This window comes from Elgaria multicarinata, chromosome 4 (assembly GCF_023053635.1).
Source record: "Elgaria multicarinata webbii isolate HBS135686 ecotype San Diego chromosome 4, rElgMul1.1.pri, whole genome shotgun sequence".
Classification (NCBI taxonomy): domain Eukaryota; kingdom Metazoa; phylum Chordata; class Lepidosauria; order Squamata; family Anguidae; genus Elgaria; species Elgaria multicarinata.
In genome coordinates this window covers 111240278-111267588 of record NC_086174.1, presented here as the reverse complement: position 1 = coordinate 111267588, position 27311 = coordinate 111240278, and the positions used below count along the sequence as shown (strand labels likewise).

The 27311-nt window shown below is 39.2% G+C and overlaps 1 protein-coding gene across 3 annotated transcripts in view; it reads left to right on the top strand.

Moving 5' to 3' along the window:
- The window catches only part of SMAP1 (small ArfGAP 1), a 74576-nt gene that overhangs the window by 25805 nt on the left and 21460 nt on the right, over positions 1 to 27311 (top strand). Inside the window, exons 4-7 of one of the 3 annotated variants that reach the window (XM_063125000.1) lie at positions 717 to 792; positions 4810 to 4887; positions 5537 to 5611; positions 21613 to 21697. In XM_063125000.1, the coding sequence (XP_062981070.1) occupies positions 717 to 792; positions 4810 to 4887; positions 5537 to 5611; positions 21613 to 21697 (314 nt within the window). Of the gene's footprint in view, positions 1 to 716; positions 793 to 4809; positions 4888 to 5530; positions 5612 to 21612; positions 21698 to 27311 lie in introns of all 3 variants that reach the window. The other 2 variants (XM_063124999.1, XM_063125001.1) reach the window with 2 other exon arrangements.

The following is a 27311-nucleotide window of genomic DNA, read 5'->3' as shown; positions in this document are numbered from 1 at the left end:
TTCCTGAGCTGTTATGGCTTTAATCAATCCCAACTAAATTTCAATATCGTTTGTAATGGTTTTGTGCCCTCCTTTTCCTACTTATCTTGCATTTCTCCAAACTTACTAAAATTGAGGGGGAGGGAAAATGGCGGACTGAGAGCTGACTAAAGCCAAGGGCTCTTCAGGCTCTCTGTAACTAAGTTCACGCTCCCTGAAAATTAAGGCTTCTGAGCATGCTTGGGGCCTTCCTTGCCAACAGGAACTATAAGAACAGTTATTTTACCCTCTCCTCAGAGTCCTTTGATGGCAAGTAGGAAAGTATTAACTGTGCATAGCACCTAGTCCTGGTGAGACTGTATTAGTCAAGAAAATAGCTCCCCTCCCTTTCCGTTGAGGTTTGAACTAGTAATGTTGGGTGGTAATTAAAGAGATCTTTTGTTCTGCTTGCCAGTTGTTATAGTGCAAGCATTTCTGACAGCCATTTTGAGATGGAGTTAAAATAATTTATGCTAGAAGGATGGAAGTATTAAGAGGTGCCTATATGAAATTAAGCATTGAATGAGACCCTGCTAAGATATTAATTAAAATTGAATGTGTGTTAATACTGACAGCAGTTCACTTTTTGCTTTAGCGCTTTTACCTGGAATGTAAATTGGGAATCAGATGTTCTGCACTGTAAACCTTTTTTTAGTTTGGTCTATTTCCTATGTTTTCCTTAAGTTATTTGATATCAGAGCTGTGGAATTCTTCATCAGGGATAAATATGAGAAGAAAAAATATTATGACAAAAATGCAATTCATGTCACCAGTGTAAGCAAGTAACAATTATTCTCCTTTAAATGTCTTTTTAATGTGTGCATGTGGAGAAATACTTACATTATACATACATAAAATGCTGTTAAGTACCTCTAATAAGGGATACATATATAGAAATACTTAATATATACTACAGGACAATATTTTTACAGAAAGATTTTTGTGCAGAAGCATGGAAAGGTTATCTTTAATATCACTAATTATAGAATTGGTGTTAATGACTTTTATGGACATTGATTATTAACTGAGGATATAATTGAGTGAGAACTTAGAGCTGTAGATTCATATAAGAATTTGTATTCTGTAGTTAAAGCTAAAACTGTAGTTTTTTTTCTGCAGACTTGTCCTTTCCTAACTCTATGCGGTCAGAGACAGGGATTGCTAGGTTTCAGCTCTGGAACTCGACGAAGCTAATGGCTAATACAAAATGGAAATCTACTGGTAGTCATATTAGTTCAGAGACAGTCAAAACAGAGGACAGTAGGATCTGGAGTAGAGTCCAGCAGAGAATTAGAAGTGAAGAGAAACAAAAGTTCAACTGAAATTTGCTTTGTTGCTGAAGTATAAAGAAAGAAATGTCTGGGCAGATACGTTTGGGGATATTGTAAAACAGAGGATCTGTTAGGGAGAATAAATAGGAACTTAGTTGCAAACAACCCATTGAAGATTACGGAGTAACCGTCATACTCGTTCATGATTTATTAAATCTGTTGCTGAAAGAAATCTGGGCATGTAAAATAATTAGCTGAAACATAATTGGCTGAAATAGAAATTGCTATAGCTCAAACCAAAGGTTCATCTAGTCCAGCATACTATCATGGTAGCAATGGCAAATGCATATTTGAGCATCGTAATTAGAGGTACAGAGCTTGTCTGTTATGACTAATGGCCATTGCTCTAACTTGCCTCCATGAGTTTATCTAGTCCTTTGAAAAGTGTTTAATCTAGTGGGCTAGATCTATTCTCATGGCAATGAATTCCGTAACTTAACTATGTGTTGCCTTTTTCTTATTATGTTAAACACACTCTAAGCTTCTTTTTTTGCAAAAGGTTGACTAGAAGTGTAAATAAAATAACATTTTCTCCACCTGTCTGATTGAAAGAAGTCCTGTAACTCTCCCATAGGGTGGGAACCCTGCGACCTGTCTCTCTGAATCCACTATTGCTTGGGATTTTATGGAGATGTCTCTACCAACAATATGATGTCATATTTCTACATCAAGCTTTTACTGGATTGTGTGTGTGTATATATATAAATATTATAATCAAAGAATACAAAATATAGAGTAACAGTTTCAGAACAGGAATGAAATGGTCAAGCGGTGGCTCAGGAGAGGCAATTATTTTAAAGTACAATTAAACAACAAAGAGACTAACAAATGTATTGATTACCTCTCTATAAATTACTTAAATTGTATTTGCTGCCATCGCAACAAAGAAATGATGGCACAGGCAGTCTCTGTGGCCATCTCACCTACTGTGCCTCCCTGGGTAAGGGCCCTTCAGTTATGTATTGATGGGCAAAATTACCCAGTCTGCTCCCACTAACACAGTGGCACAAAAAAAGAAGCCGTGGTAGTGGAAGAGGTGGTGGGTCCTCCTGCTGGTGCAACGTGTTGTGAATGAGGTAGTTTACTGAAGCATTATATTTCGATATGTTACAAAGAAAAGAGCTGCCAGCAAAACTTGTAACTGCATCTCGCTTAATGGTACTTCTTAGTAATGTCAGAAGCTGATGATCGTGATACAGATTGGAAGGCCTGTTGCTTTGCATGCAGACGTTTCCAGGTTCAGTTATTGCAATCCCCAGCTTAAACAATCTATCATAGCAACCCTGGAGAAAGCTTTAACCTTCCAATATGGAGAACCACTGCCAGTCAAAGTAGAGCCATGGCTATATGACTAATGCTCTGAATCAATGCAGTTTTGCTTCCTTCATATGCTCAAATTACAGTTTCAGAACCAGAAGCAGGGGCTGGCATCATTGCTGAGTGCTTTAATTTTTCTGATACAGTGACCAGTCTCTGACCAGTCCAGTGAATCTGTAAATGCATTGTCCGCTGTTGGTGTTAGGCTTTGGAGCTACTACAGGGTCAGTTCCTTAGAACAGACTTGCCAAGTTGGGGATGGGGAACAAAGTATGAAGCACTGTCGTTTACCAATAAGGGAAAACTGTAAAGACCACAAGATTTCACGCTTTAGTTTCTGTCCCCTGTACTGTACCCTTCTGGTGCTGCTACAATTCCAGTGTGAGTGGAGCAGGAGGCACAGAACAAGAAGAGGTGGGAGCTGTAGTGGGGATTGAGCAAATGCAATATGATGAGAACATGAGTAGCTGGAAGAGGTGGCTCTGAAGCTGTCTTACCTAGTTTCTGATCCTTATTGTAAAGCTTGGGTACATGGGGTAGTATCGAACAGATGCTGTGTGTGCAGCAGCCAGCCCCACCAGCACAAGTCTGTGCATTGCTGTGATAGAGCACTTCCAGGGAAAAGCCCAATGGGAGCAAAAGTACTAGTTTCTGGAAGGACTGTGACCTGCCCCTTTGAGAAACCAAAGGCAAGGGTGGAACCAAGTAATCTTCTGCAATAATCTTATTAGTAAAAGTTTTATTAAAGTGCCAGGTGCCTACGCGTTTCAAACATGGTTGCGTTCTTCCTCAGGGCCCTGAGGAAGAACGCAACTGTGTTTGAAACACGTAGGCACCTGGCACTTTAATAAAACTTTTACTAATAATATTATTGCAGAAGATTACTTGGTTCTGCCCTTGCCTTTGGCTAATTTTTACTCCTCTACGGGGTTTTCCTTGCTTTCGCACTTGTCCTTCGAGAAACCAGCATTTTCGCTCCTTTGTCTTGTTCCAGGAGGCACTATATCGCAGCCATGCACGGTAGGGGCTGCTATCAGGCTGGGGCTAGTGGCGCTGGCCACGTGTGCATGGCCCCTATTGGATGCTATCCATGGAGTTTCTGTCCCCTAAATTCCTACTCATTGGAACTCAAAGGCTTTTTGCTACTCACAAATAACAACGGGCTTTCTCAAGCTTTCTTACTATGATTACACATTAGAAGTGTTTGAAAATGTCTGAAAATACTTCTAAGTAAAACTCATTTTGAGGTGATAGTTGCATCTGTTCATATATGGACTAAATAATACCGTGGGTAAAGCCAAAAGTACCCTGTTGATTGCAGTTGTATATAGAGATGTTCACCAGACTATAAACTGCATTATAATATGCCTGGCAGTTTATGGTTAGAAGGCTCTGCCTTATTAACTAACATGTTTTTTCTTTGGCTGTTTCCAAATGGAAGGCCTCATTTGAAAGTTATACATTTAATTAGATTTCTGAGTTATTTTGCTTTATTCTTAAAATAAACAATTCTGTTAGGATGAGCAAGAACAAAGGCGCCTTCACCTCCTTCCCTGTTCCCATGGGGCAGTGTTCCTTTTCAGCTTCAGGACATTAATATTTCAACAGTCATGCTGAATAAAATGGAACAATGAATGAAACTTAATTATTTTCCCTCATGCTTGTGATGTGATCTTATCCAAGTTCATTTCTTATTTTATATTCTCATGAGTTCATCCATAAAGCATTCACTATTACCTGATCATTTTTCAACTTTTAAAAATAGCTCTAGTAAATTTCAAAAAAGATGAAGGGCTAAATGACTGTGTGGCCTATTCTGTACAATAGTTAGTTTTTGCAATCTGCAGTTAAGTTCACCAATTGAACTACAGAAGACCTACCTGAAGCTCATTCATCTTCCTAGGTATGCAATACATGTTTTATGTTTTCATTATAAAAGCTGGCATAAGCATGTAATCGTTGGCATTCATGGTATTTTTTTTAAAAAAAACCTGCTGGTTTTGCCTCTTTCTGTCCTGTCTTTTCTACATTTCACCTGAATCTTCTGAGATAAATAGGAAGCAATACAATACGCTGATGTTCTGTAGTCTGTTAGTTAAATCTGCCTTGGTGTCTTTTCTTATCTTTCATCTGCTTTGTACAGATGTCTTCCTCTGATGCTGCTCAGCCTCTAGCATCCTCTCCTTCTCTGCAAGCTGCTGTTGAGAAAAGCAAAATAGAGGTATCCTGTCTTCCTAGTGTGCATGTTGTCTTTGCATGCTGGTGCTTTCTACATTTGATTTAAATGATAATGTGCAATACATTATCTAGGCCAGCACCATAATTTATCACAGGGGAGACTTCAGGCATTTTAAGCTAAACCACAAACACTGTTATCCCACTCTTTCTAACTTCAGCTGAAAAGAGCCATTCAGCTGATATTTCATAATCCACCATGGGGTATGTGCAGTTATTTCAATTTTCCACCTCTTTGCGATGCTAATAAAATAAGGACACTTTGGTACTCTTCCACATCTCTGTAAAAAAAAACAGGATTCTGATTCTTTCATAGCTATGTCTTAGTTTTCCCAAAAATGTATCAACCACCTCACCTGTGTATATAGTGTTTTTCTAAGCAATTAGCACATCCCTAGTATTATTTTTGAAAAGGACTGGTTCCACTAGTCACCAGTGTTGCAGTGTGCATTATACTTGCCAATGATAATGGTAATATATACATCTGAAGCAAAAACATGAAAACTTAGTGCAACTTCATAATTCTCAATGGGAGGACTTCTTAAATGCTAATTCAGTGAAGATATGGCTGTTGATATTTTAAATGTTCTTTATACGTAATATCTGCTAACTGAACATTTTTCCCACAGAAGGAAAAGGAAAAGAAGAAGGAAGAGAAAAAGAAAGACCGAGAACCAGAAAAACCTTTGAAATGCTTAGGAGTTGAAAAAGTAAGAGCAGTTTTTCTCTTACTAGCAGATATTTTAAAGCGTATATTGCTACATGTAATTAAAAAAGTATGTTTCAAACGCATGAAATATACATTGTTTGAGTAACTGTGAAAACTTAAATATACCTGTTCTACTTCACGGCATGAATCCAATGGAAATCTCATCTGGAAGTAATAGTGACACAAAAAGGCTCATGACTGTTTCTGTCAGATGTATCCACAAGGAAAAGAAACTTCTACTCTTAATTTCTTTCTCAGGTTGCCTTGGCTCTCTTCTTCCAGCTGCCTTTTGTGCTAATAATAGCTGACACAGGTTATCTGAAAAGGGAGAGTGATTTACTGTGCCTTTTAATAAGAGGGATCTTGGCTTGCATAACATAACAACATAGAAGAGTTCCAAATCTGTTTTAAATCATGTCCTACAGAGCCAATTGTTGCCAGTCATAGTTTTAGTTCGCTAGAGGACAGTGAATACGCAGAGGCAGTTAGTTATTGCTTTGACCTTGTACAAAGAAATATACTAACAAATAGCGGAGGGCTGAAAGCTGCCCTATTTTGTGGCCTGTGCTTGGGTACCCATTTAATCAAAGCAATTTACTTAGTTCAAGTTACAGGAATACAGTGAGGCCAAAGAGACTTTTCCTTAATGAAAGATGTGCTTTAATGTGAAGCATCGCTTTGTTTTGCTATGCTGATGTTATTGATAGATAAAGAGATGCTTTGTTTCTCTTCCTAAGCTGTGAAATAAGACACATCTTACTACTGAAAGGGAACTCAGTAGAGTCCTCATGGTAGCTATTTCGTTACTTGAGTTTTTCACATCCAAGACATATCATTAAGATTGATTCTACTGGGGGCCTGTTGTCAAAGACAAGGTAAATTATTTGAGATCAGTATTGAAATTTAGTCCCTCTTCCCCAACTCTTCCTATAGAGGCCCTGCTTGAGTTTTTCAGGTTTTGCAGCCTTTTTACAGACCCTGTATAAGGTTTTTAGCTCAACCCTTCTACTTCTCTCATAACTGCTGAAATCACACTGAAGCAGCTCTGTAACTACGAAGGCCCCAAAACAGTATCTCCTACAAACAGATGCCAAGGTTTTGTGCCAGTTTTGTGCCACAGATCCCAAGTTTTGTGCTACTGCCAAAAGCACGCAAATAACATATCCTTGCTTTCGCATTATCTCCCCCAACTCTATGCCAAAGTTTTGTGCTCATTTTGTGTTGGAGGAGATATGAGAATGTGGATTTTTAAACATTTGCCATGCCACATCAAGCGTATGTCATCTTCACGCTTTTAGTGGTGGCAGAAAGCTCGATATTCCTCCAGCCTGACATCACCCTCCTTCCTATCAAAGGTAGCATCTTCCTTCCACACAAGCTAATACATCATACTCCAGTATTCTTTCTGTACCCATTTTCTCCCCTCACGTTCTCCCTGCACTTGCTGGATGTTCATAGGGCCATCACTTTCTACCTCTACTGGACCACACCCTATTGCAAGACTTAAAGGCTATTTCCATCCTGTGATGGATCAAACAAGGGCCTGCTGGTATCGCCATAATGTTTTTCCACTGGGTAGTCATGGTGGTTAAACTGCACTATGAGGTTACACATTGGTCTGTTCCACTATGTATGGATCTCCTCCTTTACTACCTTTCTGCAAGGTATGTCATTTCTGGACCTCTGAAAGGCTGTTACTTATCTCAGCCTTTCACTTTCCTTCAATAGTGCAAGCTGGATGTGTGTGCCAGTTCTGATGCTGCATTTGGACAAGCAATGTTCTCCTCCATTGTGTCCTGACCACCTGCTGTACCTCTGAAAGTTAGTTTGCTAATACCTGTACATGTAGACCATAAGGAAGAAAGACAAGTTGTTTACCTGTAACTGTAGTTCTTTGAGTGTTCATCTGTGCATTCACACAATCCAACCTCCATCCTCACTATAGGGTTCCCGCCCTGCTGATTCCTTTTTAAGTCTCTATATGGCCTGTGTGGTGCTCTCTTGAAACTGAGTGGGAAAGATGGGGACTACGCTCCTTGAACAGGGGCAGGCAACCTTAGGCCCACGGGCTAAATATAGCCCTCCCGGGACTATATTTACATTCCACGGTCCTATATACATACCTTTTCCCCTGGCCACAGGTCATTTGGTGGCTTTCCAGCTTTTGTAACTTTTTTCTCCATTCTAAAAGGTTAAAATTCCTCTCTAAGGCTTAGTTGCTGGCAATAAGAACTTTAAGCTATAATATACTGGCAATTTTGGCTCCTGCCCAATTTGCCTTTGGCCCCACCCACCACTAGAATGCAGCGCACACACCCTAAGCCAAAATGGTGGGCGTGCCAAAATGCTTCTTGGCTCAAGAGTTTTCCAAACAGACCTCTGTGCAGGCGCAGAACCTGTATGAGTGAACGCACAGATGACCCTTCGAAGAACTACAGTTACAGGTAAGCATCTGTCTTTACAATGAATATATTGGGCTTCTTTTTCTTAGGGAGAATATCCCACTTTTTCCCCTGTGTAATTTGAACTCCAGATAAACATTCATTATAATGTTAATATTAGTATGTTCTGGATCTGGTTTTGAGTGGCAGTTCTTGTTCATGCAGTAATAATGAATACTAAAAGATTAAATAACAGCTTAAAGGCAAATAGAATTCATTTATGTGACCATTAATCATGGCATCATATATTAGCTTCTGGGATTAAGGGTCAAAACAAGTTACAAGCTTTAGAATATGAGCTGCAATTAATATGCATTCTAGTAGAAAGAAATAATTATCAGTAATTACCATAACTGCATTTTTTAAGAGAACAGCAGTCTATTTTATATGTAGTAAAACTGGGATTTTTTTTAAAAAAAGCTCTTGTGTTCCTTATGTAGTGCTTAGTTTGTATTTTATGCATTCTCTTTACTTATTATGTAACAGTGGAGATGAGACAAAGGAAATTCCACATATATTGAAGCATAGTGCATAAAATATGCCACATGGGCTACAATCCATAAAATGTTTCAGAGCAACCAGTATAATCCTAGGAATTTCACATTTGATGCTTCTACTGCAGAGCAGAGAGAAAAGAAAACCAGTCTTTATTCTATATATCAACTTTTATAAAATTCATGAAAATTATACTTACTGTATGAAGCTAAAAATAAGCACATTCCTTGCAGCCTTCTGTTACGGCCCACAATGGTAAAGCCTTAGCCATCTTTGCTCTAAGAATAAGTTTGAGGTGAGACACAGCCTTCCTCGTAGACCAGAGGTTTCTGTAGATCCATTCACTGCATTCTACAAAATTGAAAGTAGTGCTGATCCTGACAAGTCCTCCAAATCCGTTCTGTGCTCTGATCTGTAGAGAACTTTGGCACCTGATGATTTGGCCACAACCAAGGAAATCTTGTATGTCAAAGTAAAACAAACACCTTTAGTAGTTCTTTGTGGTTTCTGTGCAGGCACACACACGGAAGTCTGTAGCGGCACAGAACATAATTAGGACTCTTCTAGAGTTTAAGCCTGTATGTTTTGGCAACAGGGTATGTTCCTTGAGTCCAGCATGAATGCCACAGCTTCCCACTAAGTTCAAGGAAATTGCCACAGTATCTTTAATAATGACCTGCAGTGAGGAAAGAAGAGGACTGAGTGACTGCACAGACAATCAAGTGGCCTTATCAGCTGGGGTGATTATATGGTTTTCAACCCACCACTAAGACAATTATCTAAGTTCAATCCTTTGTTCTCCCACTGAGATCTAAAAATATTTTTTCTTGAAAGCATATTTCCAAATTCTATAGGTGAGAAGGAGCTATTAGTTCTACATGATGCCATCGAAGTTAGTCCAACGAGAAAGATCGGCATGTGTATTATGTATGATTTTGATACTCTGCAACGATATTACAGTTCAAACATTGCATCCATTAAAATATATCTCAAAAAGTGTGCTAATTGTGAGATTTGTAGGCTTTGTTGCTAATTTATTGTAATGTTACTTCATTCATACAGACCAACAGACCTGGCATTTATCTAACGTTAAAATGCTCCTTAATATTTGTGAAATCCTGTTGGTCCTGATATTTATTTATTTATTTATTACATTTCTATACCGTCCAATAGCCGGAGCTCTCTGGACGGTTCACAAAAATTAAAAACATTCAAAGTATAAAACAACAGTATAAAACCATAATATAAAATACAATATAAAAACTCAACCAGATAAAAACAGCAGCAATACAAAATTACAAATTTAAAACACCAAGTTAAAATTTATTTATAGACTGTTAAAATGCTGGGAGAGTAAAAAGGTGTCTAAAAGCATATAATGTAGACCTGGCGTCTAAAAGCATATAATGTAGGTGCCAAGCGAACCTCCTTAGGGAGCTCATTCCACAACCGGGGTGCCACAGCAGAGAAGGCCCTCCTCCGGGTAGCCACCTGCCTCACTTTGGCAGGGGCTCGCGGAGACGGACCCCTGAGGATGACCTTAGGGTCCGGGCAGGTTCATATGGGAGGAGGCGTTCCTTCAGACAACCTGGCCCCAAGCCGTTTAGGGCTTTAAATGTTAATACCAGCACTTTGAATCGGGCCCGGATAGTGACTTTTGCTATCCAGGGTGTTCTCTAAAATCATTAATTTCCATGTTGGGCACTGCTAAACAAATAACTTCTCAAGCCTGCTTGGCACATCTTATATTGATCAACTGCCTGTTTTTGTGCTTGCCTGGAGAGAAACAACAAAGAAAGAAAGAAAGAAAATTGAATGCTTCTATTTCCCCCCTTCTAGATGATTTATAAAAGAAATAATTATAAAACAGCCAGATTTGGATGGTGTTAAAAGACAGAGTGAAAGAAACATGGGAAAGGACATGAATAGACTAATGTTAAGCCTCTAGTCATTAAAAGTATACAAATTTACCTTTAAAAGTAAGTGTGTGTAGTAATGCAGCTTTAATGAACCTGAAGTAGGGCTTTTTGCATAAAATTCTGCAGCTGATTTCAGTCAGGATCTAAAATCTCCCTCTGACCACATTATTAAAAGTTTTCAGGCCTGTCTTTCTACATAAAAAATGAGGCAATTAGTTGGAGATAAGTTAGTAATTGTTTTTTAAAAGCATATTTTTATGAATTCTCCAACAGAGTGAGTGAATCTAGTTCTTTTCCATCCATTTCTCCCTTCCATATTTAGGTGAGAACAGCTGTCTGAAAAAAGTAAAACAAATATGTAATGGTGGTTTATTTAAGAAATATGATAAAATATACTATTCTGGGTGAGAAGATATGGTTGCCTTTTCTTACCCCCATATATTTGTTGAATCAATCCAATGAATGTTTTCTTATGATTTAATAAGTCCCATAGGGTTTAGTGGAGCTTATTCCTAAGCAAGTGGACCTAGGGTGAAACTCTCAGATGAGGACAGTCTGCTGGAGGTAAAGGAATTCTTTGGGACTTAGTTAACTGTCACGATGAAACAATATTTTCAGACAGAAAATAGTTTGTGTCTCTGCATCACTGAATATATAAGCAGCAGGCTATGTATAAACAACTATTCAAACCATGCTGAATTTACTTCTAATTAGTTCCCATAGCCATGAGACAGATAACACTTTTTCTTTCAAAAGAGGGAAAGATCCTTGTTTTTTCCTCATGACTTTCAATTCCAAGTATGCTTTTCCTATTTAAAAAAAAATTTCACCTGCCTGAGCCAAAGTGAGGAGTGTGTTGGATGTGCAGCCCCCTTTGGAGGGATTTTATGGGGCAGAGAAACAGCATGTGGGGAAAGGGTTAAGCACTTTCTGCCCCTTTGAGTGACTGTTTTAAAGTTTCTTCTCTTGAAGCTTCTTTTTTAAAAAATGGCCTTGGCTGTCAGCACTAACCCTGAGACGACCTCGACTAGCTCAGGAAGGGAGATGATTGGGCAGCTGGGTGGGCAGTACATCCACAGAATCCCTATTCTGTCCCGAACACCCACCTTCAGATACACATTCGTTAAACTGGAAGACTCTGGGATGGGCACCTGGACAGGGGGACAAAATCATGATAGACCGCTGTGACTCTGCCTCCCCACCCTCCTGGTCTTGCCTGCTGCAACATGGAGGATCCAAGTGGGAAAAGCTGGGAGAGATTTACTTCCCCAGTTTCATCCAATTAGGTCTCCATGATAGAGGCCAGGTTTAATCGCTCATCTAGGATGAAGTCCCTGATGGCTTTTGTTTTCCCTTTCACTGACCTGGCATTCAGCAGTAGTGCCTTCAACCAAGGAGGACTGTCAACAGGGCTGTTCTCTGATATGGGAGACTGCTTGGGAGCAACTTGAACTCCTCACCCCCATAATGATTCAGCTGCCTCCCGCTGCCCTCTAATGTTTCAATGGCTGCTCTCTCTATCCCTCCACCTATCTGTGAACTTTTTAAAAGAGATCTACTCCACCAGCAGACAATAATTGTAGATTGAATAACAATATATACAGCAAGTAGGCAGATGTAGACACAATCCCTTCTCTTCCCTCCCTCTGTCCAACATACTGGATGCCCCTTGCTCTTTTTCACTCCTGAAGCGGCTCCCTTTGGTGCCACCCCGTAGGCTGCTCACCATTTTATGCACCAGCTGCAGGAGCTGATACAATCTCTTGTAAGGTGGCAACAGGTCTTTTGCAGAGAGTGCAGAGCCAGGGGTCTGATCCTGTCAAGAGGCAGCATTTTCAGGCCCCAGAAAGTCTCGCTGAAGCATCCACAGCTAGCAGGAAGGAAGCACGATAGTGAAGCTCACTTACAGTCTACCTGGGCGGTGTCTCTTCTGTGTCTTCTCTGAGCAGGGAGGTGTTGGATTGCAGGAATATAGTAACAATTATAGTAACGTTAACTCACAAGTCTGCACTAATGCTATAGATTTTGTTAGCAAAAGGGGCTGAGAAGTATGTTGAAGGTTTTTTCAAACAGGAAACCTTCAGCAGGAGTAATAGCTTTTTAATGCACGCTTAGTGAAGTGTATGAAAAGGGCATATGAGCTGTCACACACACAAAAATAACTTCAGGCCCATTGCAGATTTATAGGAAATTGCTAACATTACTTTCTTGCCTTAAGGGAGTTTTCAGATGTTTAAGCAATCATTTTAAAACTTTATTGCCATGAAGGCCATAAAGAGGGAATGGATCCAATTAGTTTATATATAAGCTTAGTTTATCCTTAATGAGAGCAGAATAAGGTTTTGTTCAGTAATTATGGAAGCCTTGAGTTAATTGCAAACTACTTTTAGTGAAATCAGAATGTCTTAAATATTCTGAATAGAGGTTTTTATACTGGTACATGAGAGGTGTTATGGAGCTTTTATTGGAGGCAAAATGTTTAAAGTGAAATCAAATGCGGAAATAGGCATCTAAATTTTGTCTTTGAATTGGGTAAACTGTGTCCTGTCACTATTGTTCGCTATTGCTAACATAGAACTAAAGTGAATACTTTTTTTAAAAAGTTCATAACTTAGAGAAATTGATTTGTATATTGAACTGAGATGTAAATAAAGTTGAAATCCTGGTAAAAAGTGGGAGTATGATATTCTGTTGCTTTTGGTACTAGAATACCAAAATACTAGAGTATTAGAGCTTTTGGTACTAGAATAAGAGTTAATTAAGTCAAGACGGAGGTACACTACCAGTCAGTAGAAATGCTAGTCCAGTATTGGAAGTAAAATCTGTTCTGAATGGTGTTACATTTACATCAGAATTGCAGTTTGGAAATGCTCCTGGATAGCTAGGTTTTGCCCAAGTTTGGCTGGTATGCCAGTCACACCTCTTCCATGAAAAAGTGGATTTTGCCATAGTTACACATGCCTTAGTAAGTAACATCTGGATTAGATTACTGCAATGCACTCTTATGTAGGGTTGCCCTTAAAGTGTTTGGAAACTACTGCTGGTGCAGAATCTTGCAGCTAGAATAATTTCTGCTCGCTGCTTTTCTGATCATATTACACTGGACATTTAAATTATACTGGCTTCCAGTTTGTTTCTTGGTCCAATTCAAGATGCTAGTTATTACCTATAAGCGCTAAATGTATTGGGATCACGGTATTTGAAGAACAATCTCCTCTTACGTGAGACTCAGTGGCAATCCTCCTCAGATTCCCTGCTCAGCATTCTGCCATCAGGAGAGGTGTGCGTATTGGGGACATGGGGCAGACCATTCTCAGTGCAACACGTCACTTGTGGTATGCCTTCCAGGGGAGGTTAGACTGGCCTGTTACCTATTTTTTAGGTGGACAGTTAAGATATTTTTATACTGCTGTATGTTTAGTGTCCATTAACCTTACTAGCTATGGCTTTTGTTCTAACTGTTTTCCTCTGACTTTTAAAACTCTCTGCTTTTATATTTATTGAGATTTTAGAGCTGTAGGTTATCTGGGAACCATTATTACTGGCAAAAGGTGGTAGAAAATGTTTCTAAAAATGAATACTGCATCTTCTTCAAGCAAGTAGGGAAAGTGAATAACAGAAGTTGAAGTACCCTATTGTTTCTGGTCCTTCATTAGCTTCAGACCAGGGGTGCTTCCAGATGGGGCTTTTATGGCACCATTGCCCTGTGTGGTATGCCCCCCTTCTGCTCCTTTAGTCTTTTACTTGAATCCATGGTCCCAGCTCCAGAGAGTATATCAAAAAGGGGTGTAGATGCTGTGTACTCTCCCTGTGATATGCCCTCTCTTCAGGCCCGAGAGCAGCTCAGCTCAGCACCCTAAACCTTTGCCTTCCCTTCCGCTGCCATCAACTAAACCTGATTAACAAGGAGTGAGTTTCAGTTGTAAAAGTGTATTGGTTTCCTCAGTAAAAAGCGTAAGCGTAATGGTTACAATAGGCACAAAGCATAATGGTTTCAGTTCAATGCTTTTAAAACAGTTCCAAATATGACTTTGTTACCCGGCCTGCCTTCCCCTCTGTAGTCTACTCTAGCACTCCTCCCTCAATCTAAACCACCAAAATAATAAACCACGATGTTCCTTCCTCAAGCTACCCTGACAGACCTAAACCCAAACACCACCTCTCCCTCTCACAGCACTTCAATATATTCACACACACTCAACTAACTCCTCCCATTCCCTGCTATCTACCAATCCAGGCATTCCAACTACCACCCAATCAGCAACTCACTCTTATCCCAGTCCCTGCATCATAAACACCATGAGTACATTTATAATCATTTAACATTCTTTAAAACAATAGACATTTCTAAAACATTTCAAATATTTACACTACATAAATAGGCATAACAGAAAGGAAAACATCACACCCTGCCTAATTGATGGAAAATTATAGGGGATCCAGATGATATTGTCTTCTACTCACGATCTTCTCTTTCTTACTGCTTCTTCTGTCTTTTTTCTTAACTCAGAAAATCCTTTAACAGTTGCACAGTGTCTTCTGATTGATAACACTAGGAGTCCTTCTTGGAAGCACCCCAAGCCAAAGTTAACTCTTCTGCCTCTCTTCACACTCAATTCTGCATTCTTGGTGATGCCATAATCCTTCCCTTCCCTTTCCCACCTTAACAGAGCAATCCTACTGGTGGAGGTGGGAAGTTCCAAAGGCCTGATGGATAAGGAGCAGAGCTTTTTCTTCTCCTTCTTCCCCTCATTGGCTTTTGTGGTAGCATTTTTACTACTTTCTTCCCTTTCGAACTAATGGGAGACAAAATATGTACACCAGCTCCACCCAATTTAGGGGCTTGCCTACAGACCAGGATGGCTTTTGATCTTGCACATCCAAATCCTCCCCTAATCTACCAATGGCCTGCCTCCTAATCCTCCCCCTTTTTGTTGTTTCTACCCTTGTCAGACCTCTGACATAAAAGAGGCAAGGGCTGGGAGGGGATATCCAGGGTTGGACCTGTCTTTTTGCTTGCGGGGGGGGGGGGGGGAATCTGACCTATCCTGTAATCCTTGCAGGCTAAGAGGTTTATTTTATTTTGGTTGATAGCACTGGACATTACTCTTAGTTGTGTGCTGGGGTGGAGACCGAAACTGTTTTGATTTGTAGACTTCAGTGCTTGACTGTTTTCACTCAAAATAGTCCAGCCCTAATATGAATTAGCAGCTTAGTGTGTGTGTGTGTGTGTGAGGGAGAGAGAGAGAGGGAGAGAGAGAGACACACACACACACACACACAGAGAGAAATAGTATTAATAATAGTTTTATTTATTTATATTTATTATTGCATTTATATCCCGCCTTTTTTCCTCTAAGGAACCCAACTCGGCGTACGTAATCCTTCCCCTCCTCTCCATTTTATCCTCACAACAACAACCCTGTGAGGTAGATTGGGCTGAGAGTCTGTGACTGGCCCAAAGTCACCCAGTGGGTTTCCATGGCTGGGTGAGGACTAGAACCCGGATCTCCTGAGTCCCAGTCCTTTAGTCACTACACCACACTGGCTCTCAGTGTGCTAGCACGAGTTGTACTAGTTCTGTTGGCCATATGTGTTTCCTTCTGCTTAGCCCAAGTGACAACTGCTGATGTTACTGGGACTGGCACTCAAATTGGTTGTACATTCAGCTTTGATTGATAATATGGTTTCAAATTAAAATTGGCACCATCCAGTAAAAGTGTCTAGTGAAACCAGTCGTTGTATTTGTAGCTCCCAATTTAATGGTTTAGCTGTATGTTAACCTGTAAATGTTTATAATTATGCAGTGTTCAGCGTGCACATTGTGCCTGAGTTAACTATTAATTGGCTGCCGCTGTTGAATAATATGCAGGAGCACTGACTGCTCTTTGCTTCCTAAGCTAGTGACACAAAAGTTTTGGTAGCTGTAACTTATTTCAAGTTTAAAACATTGTAGAACTTATTTTCTGCAGATGTTTTGGATATAGGGAATGACCCTTGTGAAAAAAGGTTCAGAGAATATTATTCAAGCTGTCTGAAGAGACACTGCCAGACAGGTTCATTTGACACAACCTGAGCATTGGCTGCTTCAGTTTTAAGCACAATATATTTACATTTTGAGTACACCTTAAATTTTACTCTTTCACTGTCTTGGATCAATGAACACCTCTTATGAGCAGCTTTAAATATCTTGTATTGTGTTGGCAGCCAGAGCAAGCTGAACTGTGAAGAGATTAAATATCCTCTAGCAGAGTAGTATCTGGCTGAACTACTTCATATTGTTCCACTAATTACTTCTGCAAATACTTACTATAAGTTTCTTATATTCTCTGCCCTTTTCTCTTAGAAAACTCAAAATAACAAGATCCATTATGGTTTTGTTCTACAGATGCTGTGGACATTTCTCTGTCCCTGGATAATTGCATCTTAGTAAATTCAACCTCAGAATTGAGCAACTGTAGTAATTAGCAACATGGTGCTTCCAGGTTTATTTAGCTTCTAATTACTAAACAGGTCTTTTCTCAGCTTAATTAGTATAGTATTATAGTAGAAGTTGTCTAACTGTGTGGTATTAATTTAAAAAATACTTTTTAAACTAATAAAACATAGTAATTTAGCAAATTTGCTTTAGATATTGCCTCCTTTCTTTAATCCCCCCAATAAAATGGGTGTAGGGCTCAAGGTTGACCTCTGCGTGTGTGTTTCAATGCTCAACAGCAATCCCTTGCTACAGGGATTCACAACATGACAGCCCACCATGGGATATTTAACCCATGATGAGCCTGCAGGGTGCATACAGCTGCCATTTGGTGGTTCTCGTGTCATGTGAACCCAGCAAGCATGAGTTATGTGCGGATTAAACATAACTCATGCTTGCTGGGGTTGCAACACATGACAACCCCTGAATGGGTGTTGGATATGCAATCTGATGCCATAGCTTGCCATTCAAACCTGGTCTGTGTGTCTTAAATCTTCCCAGCCTCCCTTGAAAGTTGCTTGGATTTAAATGTAAAATGTATTTTTTTTATTTTTCTTTCCTATAACTCCATGTCTAATGGGCATATTGCATTACAAACAAGGTTGATCAGGTAAGTAGGTGAATTAGGTTAGACCTCATTTCATTCTGATAAGTGCAAGACATGTAAACTCACTAATTTCAGGATTGTTAGCATACTTACAGTGACATATAAATCAGGAAAATGTTTTCTGTGATTTTCTTCACCACCACGAGTCATGTTGTTGCTCTTCAGACAGGTATTGCGCTGCTGTATCTTACGGCATACTTGTAATGAGACTACTAAACTGGGGGGGGATATTCCTTCAGACTAAATTTATCATATTGTTAGCGTCTCCAATGTAATCAATCTGTGGTAAGGATGTCCAGATTAGATACTTTTAAAATCGCTTCTTCTGTTGTTGCTAGGGCATACTAAGTTGTAATCTACCAAACACTCGCTAATGACCTCTGAAACAAATGTTATACACTTATGGTGTTCACGGTTGTTTCCACTAGCTCATATTTTTTCTGGAGCTGGAAGCAATTTCAGCCTTCGCTCTGCATCATATGGTAATATTAGAACGCTACTGGAAGTGGGCAGAGGTCTGAACAATTGAGAGCAGAAACAGTTTGTGCAGTTCAGTTCAGTAGGCTGTGATTTGCCAAAAGTGACTTGATGGTTTAGAGATGGAATCTGAAATGGATATTTAGCTTAGTATCAGGTGGGCTGGGAAGTGGTTGTCCTATAGAGTTGCAATTTTTCTGCATTGTTGTCAAACACTCTTGGTTTTCAGGATTTGAATTGCTGGGGTGGGGATTGTTGTGTTATAAATACTAACCAATATCCTGTGTGTGCATTCATGTTCTTTATTTATGATCTTACAACTTTGCATGCTTTCCTTAATTATTGATAGAGGGTACTAATTAAAAGGTATTAGCAATTTTGTTTCATTTAAAAAAATATTCTGAAGACCCTTTTAGCTGCCCAGCTACTTAAAATTGTAGAAAACTGGAACAAATGCAGATCTTACAAAAGGAGATGTGTCCTGAGAAACTATAAATTACAAGTAACTAGGCTGCTGAAGGTTCTACTAATGAAGGCGTTATTAATTTGAACGAGACATCTGTTCTACATGACTATGGAAATTACATTTATAACATTTCTGTCTTGATATAGAAATGTTTAATACATTATAGATGGATTAATATCAATTCACAGCTGACTGGGTTTTGCATTAGTTAGAACACAAAGAGCATGTTAGTAGAAAAGCTTTTACATTTAAATGATTTCTGAATTTGTTGTACTCCAGTCAATTGGAACCAAATAACATTGGTATGGCTAAGTAAAAAGATACGTTTTGTTTTTTCCAGTTCTAGATAGACGTTTTGCCTATATTGGCATATGGCATAGAAGCTGGCTTAGCTTGTCAAAAATGTCATAATATTGCCATTGCTTAGAGGTTCATCACATAAGGCTGAAATCCTGCTTCCACCAGGGCTTTCTTCTTCCGTTTTCCCCCCAGGATTACGATGGGCTTCTTTAGATGGCAGATACATGATTTGATTTGAAGTAAATTAAATTCAAAACTTCCTTTCTTGGTTCATCTTTATTATACAGCACTATCTAGTGGCTGAATTACAGCGCAATGCCATCATTTCACACTGCCGACATCTCACATTAATTTTTCTTATCGCTTTATCTCTGAACTTTTAAAAAGTGGAATAAAGTTCAGAAAGCCAGGAGATGCTTTGGAGGTTCATGACGTCATGTAGAGGTCCCACAAACTTCTGTGAGTGACCAGTCACAAGTGTGCAATAAAAGCCTCATGTAGAAATGCTCTTAATGAGGCATAGAATTCTTATGGTACCGACCATAGTGCTGAAGCTGATGCAAATGGTGATAAAAATTGCAGGGTGCTTTAGGATGATACGGCAGTTTTATCCATGCTGTTTGATCTGTTGATTTATGTTACATGCATATAGTAAATCACTTGCTTTTGCTATCACCACAAAACAAGTATGCATGTGCCTCTCTAGTAGGCTTGCAGTTGACATGCAGCATAACAAGATTGGTTCATTTGCTTGACGCAATATACTACTATAGTGGCACATGGCATTTGGTGCCCACTTTGAGAGTATAGCTTTTTATAGTATTATACAAGGTAAAACTTAATTTTAGATTGTTAATCTGTCTAGTTTCTAAACAGTTTTTAAAGCAATCTAATATTTTAAAGTAGAAGTTTAAAATAATATATAGTACTGCTAAAATTCACAATTCAACTGCACTTACTGCATCTTGTTCTAGTAAAAAGATCTTGCATCATTCATGCACCATGCTTCAGCGTTCAACCTCTGAAGGAAGGATTAGGAAACATTGCAAGTTTTACTTTTTATGAATGTATGCTTAAGTGTATAAACATTTCCAGGGTGACTTACAAAAATTACACTAAAAGCAATAATAAAATCAACAGATTAGAAAATTAGTACACTCATGAATAAATAGCAGAATAGAAACTGCAGTTAAAACAGTTTCACGACAGATTAAAAGAATTTTAGAATTAAAAGCTTGGGGAAGTCTAAAGGACTTTGTTTGGTGTTGAAAAGATGTTGTAGTTGGTGCTAGGCAAGCCTTCCTAGGGAGACCATTCCATTAACGTGGCTCCACAACCAAAAGAGACCTTTTTCCAGTTGTCACCTGCATCACCTCAGGTTGTGACTGCACTCAGAGGAGGGTCCAAGAAGATGATCTAAGCATACAGGCAGGCTTGCGTTGAGTTTCTTCAGGTACTAAATAACAGTAAAATACTCAATATTACCAATCCTTTGTGGTGGTCATCTTGTCTAAGCCAATGCATCAGCATAGTTTTTCAGTATGTTAATGTTAAGAAACGTTACTGTTAATTATTGTTAACTAATGTTAATCATTGAATCATTGTATTTATAAATTGCCCTTCCTACGAGAAACTCAGAGCAGTGTTCATGGTTTTTAGCCCACCATTTAATCTTCAGAATTTATCTTATCTCATAAATAAATAAATAAATAAATCATGACTAGCTCAGGAATAGTCAGTGTGTGCTTACTAGCTGAGCTGAATGGGAGTTTGAGTCTTGGTCTTCTCATACTAATTTGACACTAAGCACTACTCCACCACAGTGACTTGTTATGGCATTATATGGTGACAAAGTTATGGGTCAGGATGTCTCCAGTTCAAATCACATTTCTGCCATGAACTTGCTAGAACAGGAGTGTGGAACATTTTTTTCAGCCAAGGGCCAAATTCCATTTCAGAAAAGCTCTCAGGGGCACATTCCAGTGATGGATGGGCCAAAGTCAAAAGTGGGCTAGGCTGAAAAGTCCTTCTGAAATCCCCACTAAATCCCATCATTACCAATTTATTCACTAGGTATGGTGCAGCTCAGCAGAGAAAGAGATTATGCATTTTTACTCAGAAGTATCACACATCCAGAGGCAGAACAGTATATCCATGTTTGCACATTGATGCAGAATATTATGCGTGCTTACTCAAAAAAAATAGCACAACAGGAGGCTCAATACGATGCATGTTTACACAGAAGCAACTCGCATATTGAATTAGAGCTGATCACGGCAGGAAAACAAAACAAAAACGCAAAAAAGTATAAGGAAAGGTTAGCCAATTAAGAAATATGTTTCGCAGTGCTCTAGCTGCTCTTTTAAAAATACCAACAAATAAATAAATAATGCAGAAACAGTGGGAAATCGCTAGATAACTGGCAAGGGACAGGTGGACAAGGAAACAACTGGTGGTGTAAGGAAAGGGGTATGGCTAGGAAACCCCACGTGGGGAGCAGGATTAGGCCCATGGGCTGGAAGTTCCCTAAGACAAACCCCTTGCTATCTCAGCCTCAGTTCCCCATCTGCAGTATGAGGAGGAAGTCTGCTTTGAACTCTTGGAAATGTGCCATTATAAGTACTATTTAGCATTTATAATACTTGCTCAGATACTGGTACAAAACAGCATATTTTGCCATTCTTTTTGCCCCCTTTACATGCTAGTAATAATAATATAAGAAATCAAAACACTTTGAAATTAATGGCGAGCCTGGACGAGATTACTTATTTGTGATATTTTGTTTTTGATTCTAAATTAACCTTTATTTTTAAATAAAGCCTCCGAAGAAAGAGGATCAGCAGTTGGAGCTTAAAGCAAGCCCTAAGAAAATACCAGAATCCACTGTTGACCTTTTGGGACTTGGTAAGTAATCAATTACCTTTGTCTTGTATAAAAATAATTGTGGCAGGACCTGTCTTGCAATAATCTAAGTGTGTGTTCTTCCACATGCTGTCAAATATTGTTGGCTAAACTCTAAAATGATGTTTTAGTCTCATTTACTTAGATGGGGAAAAAGTGAAGCGGGTCTGTGCATTGCTGTCTACTAAACTACAAGTAATGAGCTCCTTAGGGAGCAGAAAGCTATCAAAGTGATCTTCAAAGTGTTGTGGACTGTGACACTTAAGCTCTTTAAAAATTTGTATGTATTTTTAAAGCTAGGTTTGCCTTCTTAAAGTAGACAACTCCCTAATACCCGTGTGAGCACTGTACAGTTTCTGCTGAATGCCCTTGTCCTAGAGAATCGTTCCACTAGTTTTGCATGACCTTTGAATTGGGTTTCTCAAACAGCACCCCCACCCACCCACACCACCCACAGATACATATTTATTTTGAAATTGAGGGATTTGAAAAACTAGTTGTAAGATGGGGTCTGCTTGTCAGAGAATAAAGCAAATGCTCTTGGAGAAATCAGGCCCTTGGCTATGTTTAAAGTAGTACTTTCTTTGTGGTATTCTTAATTAGTTATTAAAAGCATTTTAAACTTGCTCTTTATTCTAGGACATGGGTCCCCAACATGGGGTCATGGGCTCCATGGTGCCCAGGGCAGGGGGGATCTCTGAGGGCAACCATGAAGCTCTCTGACCCATCATTTTTTACAAATGATGTTTTTAAATAAAAACCTTGAAAAATGTTAGCATGCCAGAATCTCCTTCCCATTCTTGAACTTGCCACTTTTCCATGGACAGGAAGAGAACAAAGGAGTTGCTTCCTGCCCCCCACCCCCAGTCTTCTTCTGTCTTCATCGGCCTTTCCCCCTTTGATCTTACCCCCCCCCCACAGCTCTAGCCTTGCTATTTCCTCCCCTCAACCCCTTTCCTTGCCAGGTAGGGAATGGAGTGGTTAGTTTTAGTTCTGGGGTAATTTGCCAGGGAGGCATATGCTAGAGGTGGTTGGACCCACTCCTTTTCTTTCTGCCCCCCCCATCTGAAAATCCGATATCTGTCAGTTGTCATGGTCCCTTCCAAAGGGTTTTTTTATCTCTGTCTCTCTTGTATCGTTTCTCCATATCCTGCTTCCTTCTCTCCAACTCAGTGTCTGTCTGTGTAGTGATACTCCCCACCTCTCTCTCTCTCTCTCTCTCTCTCTCTCTCTCTCTCTCTCTCTGGGCCCATTCAGAAGACATCTTAAACCATGGCTTTAACCATGGTGGTTAAGCCAGAAAGCCGGGCTGTGTTCAGAAGACACCTTAAACCACAGCTTTAACCACGGTGAATATGGGCTTTTGGCTTTATTCACCATGGTTAAAGCTGTGGTTTAAGGTGTCTTCTGAACACAGCCCGGCTTTCTGGCTTAACCTCCATGGTTAAAGCCATGGTTTAAGGCGTCTTCTGAACGGTGCCCCTTTCATAGCAAGCGAGCTACGGGGGTGGGTGGGCGGTGAGAATCAACTGTTCAGACTGCTGTGTATCTGTGCTTGACTTGTAGGGGGCAGGGCTGAGGAGCGGGAGACGAGTCGAGGGTGACTGTGGGCTGATCTGGCTCATGGATGATAAAGGACGATATTTCTGGTGAAAGAGTAAACCCTTAGAAGCTATGTCTGCACCTCAGAGTTCTGAGTGCTATGACAGACTGAAGTTTGGAGAAATCAAATGCCAATAAACAAAGCTTATGCAGGCTAAGGCTGCATATTTTATTGAGCACAGCTCATTGATGGAAATGCAGGAATTTTCACATGTTTCAGGATGTGCTGTGTCAGGAGTGTTGGTTAGCCCATCTCATTGAAATATCCTGTTTCTCTAAAACACCTGCTATCAATGAATATTCAGTTTGAACTAATAATATAAAATGGATGACTGAATGACTCCTGCAAAAAATACAAAGAAACAAATTTATGTTTATGTAACATGACAGGTTTGGGCGAGAATTTATTATTGTAAATTCTAATAGTAATATGCCTATAAGATGTTGGGTCAAGTGGATTAGGACCGAACAACCAAGTTTGGGAAACAGTATATTAGGAGTGATGATCACATTCATGCGTTACGAAAACATTGGGCGAAACCCAATAGTATCCCATCTCCCAGCAGGACAGATGCTGTTGGTGGAACATATTCCCCCTCCCCTTGTATATTTGCAACATCTGCTCCAAATCCCTCAAAATCAGATATAGCAGCTATGGGGGAGGGTGCAGGGGGAGCAATGAAAGCAGAAGTTCCATTGCACAATATATTTGCCATTGATACATTTTGAATATATGGGTTATTTTCTATTTGAGTATAAAAGGTGCCATTTACTCTTACTGTGATCTGTTATTGGGCACTTAAAATTGTGTAGTCTAAATAAGGCCTAGTTCTCACAAACTGCAGATGAGATAATACATCTGCATCTGGACTGTATCATTTCAGACTGCAAGTGGGGTGCTCAGATGATTTGCATGCTCTTCCATACAAAACAAGTTTCTTGCACAAACATGCCAGGAAGGAGAACAGATTAGGGTACTTGTTGCTGATATCTGGTTTCTATATGCAGGGTGTCTTTTTATGAAGAAGAGCATCTCATCATTTAAGCCCTGGTGGTACGGCCTAGATATAGGTTAATCATGTCATCTGCTGTTTGTGATAGTGAGGCTCAAACCTTTCACTGTAGCTAGCCACCAAACCTTATTTCACTCAAAGGCCAACTACACATCAAGAGATACCAAAAACAAGGATATGCTTAATAGGAAAGTAAAACCAAGAGACATCATTCTACATTAATGATGGGAGAGGTGGAAAGCAATCAGCATGAAGAATCCAGAAAGTGTTTGGTATAGTTGATTACTTTTCTATCATTTGGAACTGGATTCAGTGAAGAATCATGAAAGTCAGAGTCTCAAGACAAAGAAGAATAAGCCTTAGCTTATAGAAAAATAGAAGGTGGATTCCTCTCTCTCTCTCTTTGTCAAGGGAATTACCAACATGCTCAAGCATGCATGAAACGTTAATGAAAGCCAGGTAAGCTAAGTTAAGCTACAGCTTAGAACAGGCGTGGGGAACATGTGGTCTTCCAGATGTTGGCGATCTATAACTCTCATTAGCCTTAGCCAGTATAACCAATAGTGAGGGAGGATGGGCATTGGAAGTTGCAGTCCATCAACATTTGGTGGGCCACAAATTCCCCACCCCCAGCTTTTGTACTTGTGTGCGTGTGCGCGCATAAGCCTAATATTCTGTGGATGTGTAGTTGGTTGTTTTGTTTGTTTTAAGCTAGAAAGTAGGGGCAGTATCCTTATGATGTGAAGTTCTTTTCTGTACTTAAAGCTTGTTATATACTGCTCATTGAAAAAGATGTCTATGGAAATATTGAGAAGGAGCAGAGATTCTACATAGCAAAGTAAGACACGATGCATTGGATACCATACATGAACTGCAGTGAAAAAAACTTGACCTGACAAAACAATGAAAGCATTCAATTAATAAAAATACTAAATTTTAGTAAATGGTGCTGCAAGTTTTTTTAAAAAAGAAAAATCTGGTTCCCCAAAATGCTAATGCTTGAGGAGGATATGTTGCTAGCAAGGAGATAAATGGCTGTTAGCATTTGGCACGTTCTTAAGTGTTGCATAAATTTTAAATTATTTATCTGACGCCAGACTGTTCAGTGCCTTAGAGGGAGCTTCCTGGATACTAATAAGATCTGTGAAAATAGCTCCTCAATATCTATGGAAAAAGTCAAGATCACTTTTTGGTGATTCAGGGGTGGATAGGTGGGTGCATCAGTATTAAATTGACCAGTGTTTCAGCTTTTAACCTGAAGAAACTAACATAAGGGGAATTTCAAAATATATAAACTGAAGTGGCTCACTCAGCTCCAATCGTCTCAGGTATCTACCAGCCATCATTGATGGATGCGTAGTTCAGACATAATGCAAAACCCTTCCCTTTCCTCGTTTGAGGTAAACCATATTATGCTTTTTTCCTGAACTTGCAAACTATGACTTACTGCAGCCTATGGTTTGCCTTAAACCAAGAGGGGGAGGGAGGGAATATTGCCTTATGTGGGGAGAGATGGGAGTATGCAAACCCAAGAATATTGTGAGGTTTGTTCATGTTGTGACAAATCTAATAAAGAAGTGTTACCTTAAACCAAAAACAAACTTGAAAACAAAATAGGTTTAAGGAAACTGATTAGAAACAATATGCCAAATTCTGGTGTAACTATGCCTGTTAAAATAAAATCATGTGTCCATAGAAAATATATTTAATCATAAAACATATATGTACACTTAAAATGTGAACAGAATGGTCCACAAACATGCAACAAACATAAATCCCAAACCCGTTTCGACCCACAAGGTCTTCATCATTGGGAAAAGGATTTTATACAGATTTTTAAAAACTTTTTAATGCAATTTTTTTTAAAAATACTTTTTTATGCCCCAGATACAAGGGTTTCCAATAGGACCAAAAATTGGCTCCTATAAATCTTCAAAGATGTAGCAAAAAAGACGGGCGACTAGGCTTTTCCTCATGTCTCCAAGAGACTGGTGGATAGAAAACACACCTAATTAGCATTTACAAAATGGCATAATCTAAAACAACACTCCCACAAAATGCTCAGTCTAGAAAAAATTTAATACTAAATAATCTTACCTTGACTCCCAAAGTTTTATCTGAAGCATAAATGATATCCCTAGTTCATGCAGGCTTGTGAAAAGCACTGACTTCAAAAGTATATGCAAGATAAGCTTGGGAGCCATGTTTTCAATGCTGCAGTTTTTATTTGCTGACTACTGGTTGTGGACTGAGCCTACCCCAGCTGTGTTACCAGTTCATTGAGAACATTTGGATTTTCTAGTTTGGAGGTGCACGTTTTCTCTTAAAATGACACTTTCTAAAAATGGCACTCCTCATTTTGTGGGATATCTTGCATCACTACATAATACTGAAGCACCTTTTCATCAAATTGGAAGGTTGAATTTGTAAGAAGAAGCTAAACTCATTTTCCATTTGATGCATCATTTAGCAATTAGATGTAGTATACAGAAAACAGAGAAGGATATGGATGGTTGCACATGTTAAAGTAACCATCACAATGTATTAGCATTAAAAATGGATAATCCCAACCTTTACGTGGGGGTATAAGTAAATTACCATGCTCTTTCACTTCAAATTTATCGTAAGGGTAATAGACATTGAAGAAGATACTGATTGAAAAGTAGTTGAATATGTAACCTTATTAACCTTCAATTATATTGAAAAGCAGGAAGCTGTTCAATAAACATTAGAATATGACTGTTAATCAAACAATCAGTAGTCACTAGTTGGTATATTTCAGACCATGCCTGTCCTACTTAGTATCATTCACCCCACCTCAGGAACAATAACTTGTCATCCTTGAGGCTTTCTGGGTAAGCAGCATGCCGTAGAGATTCTTTGGTGCAACTTAAAGGTTTTTGATTCTGGGAATCCAGCAGTGATGATAAAGAAATCAATTAGCCCTTATGGTGCAGAGATAAATGTGAAAACATGTTAGCAAAAAAATATAATGTGGGGGG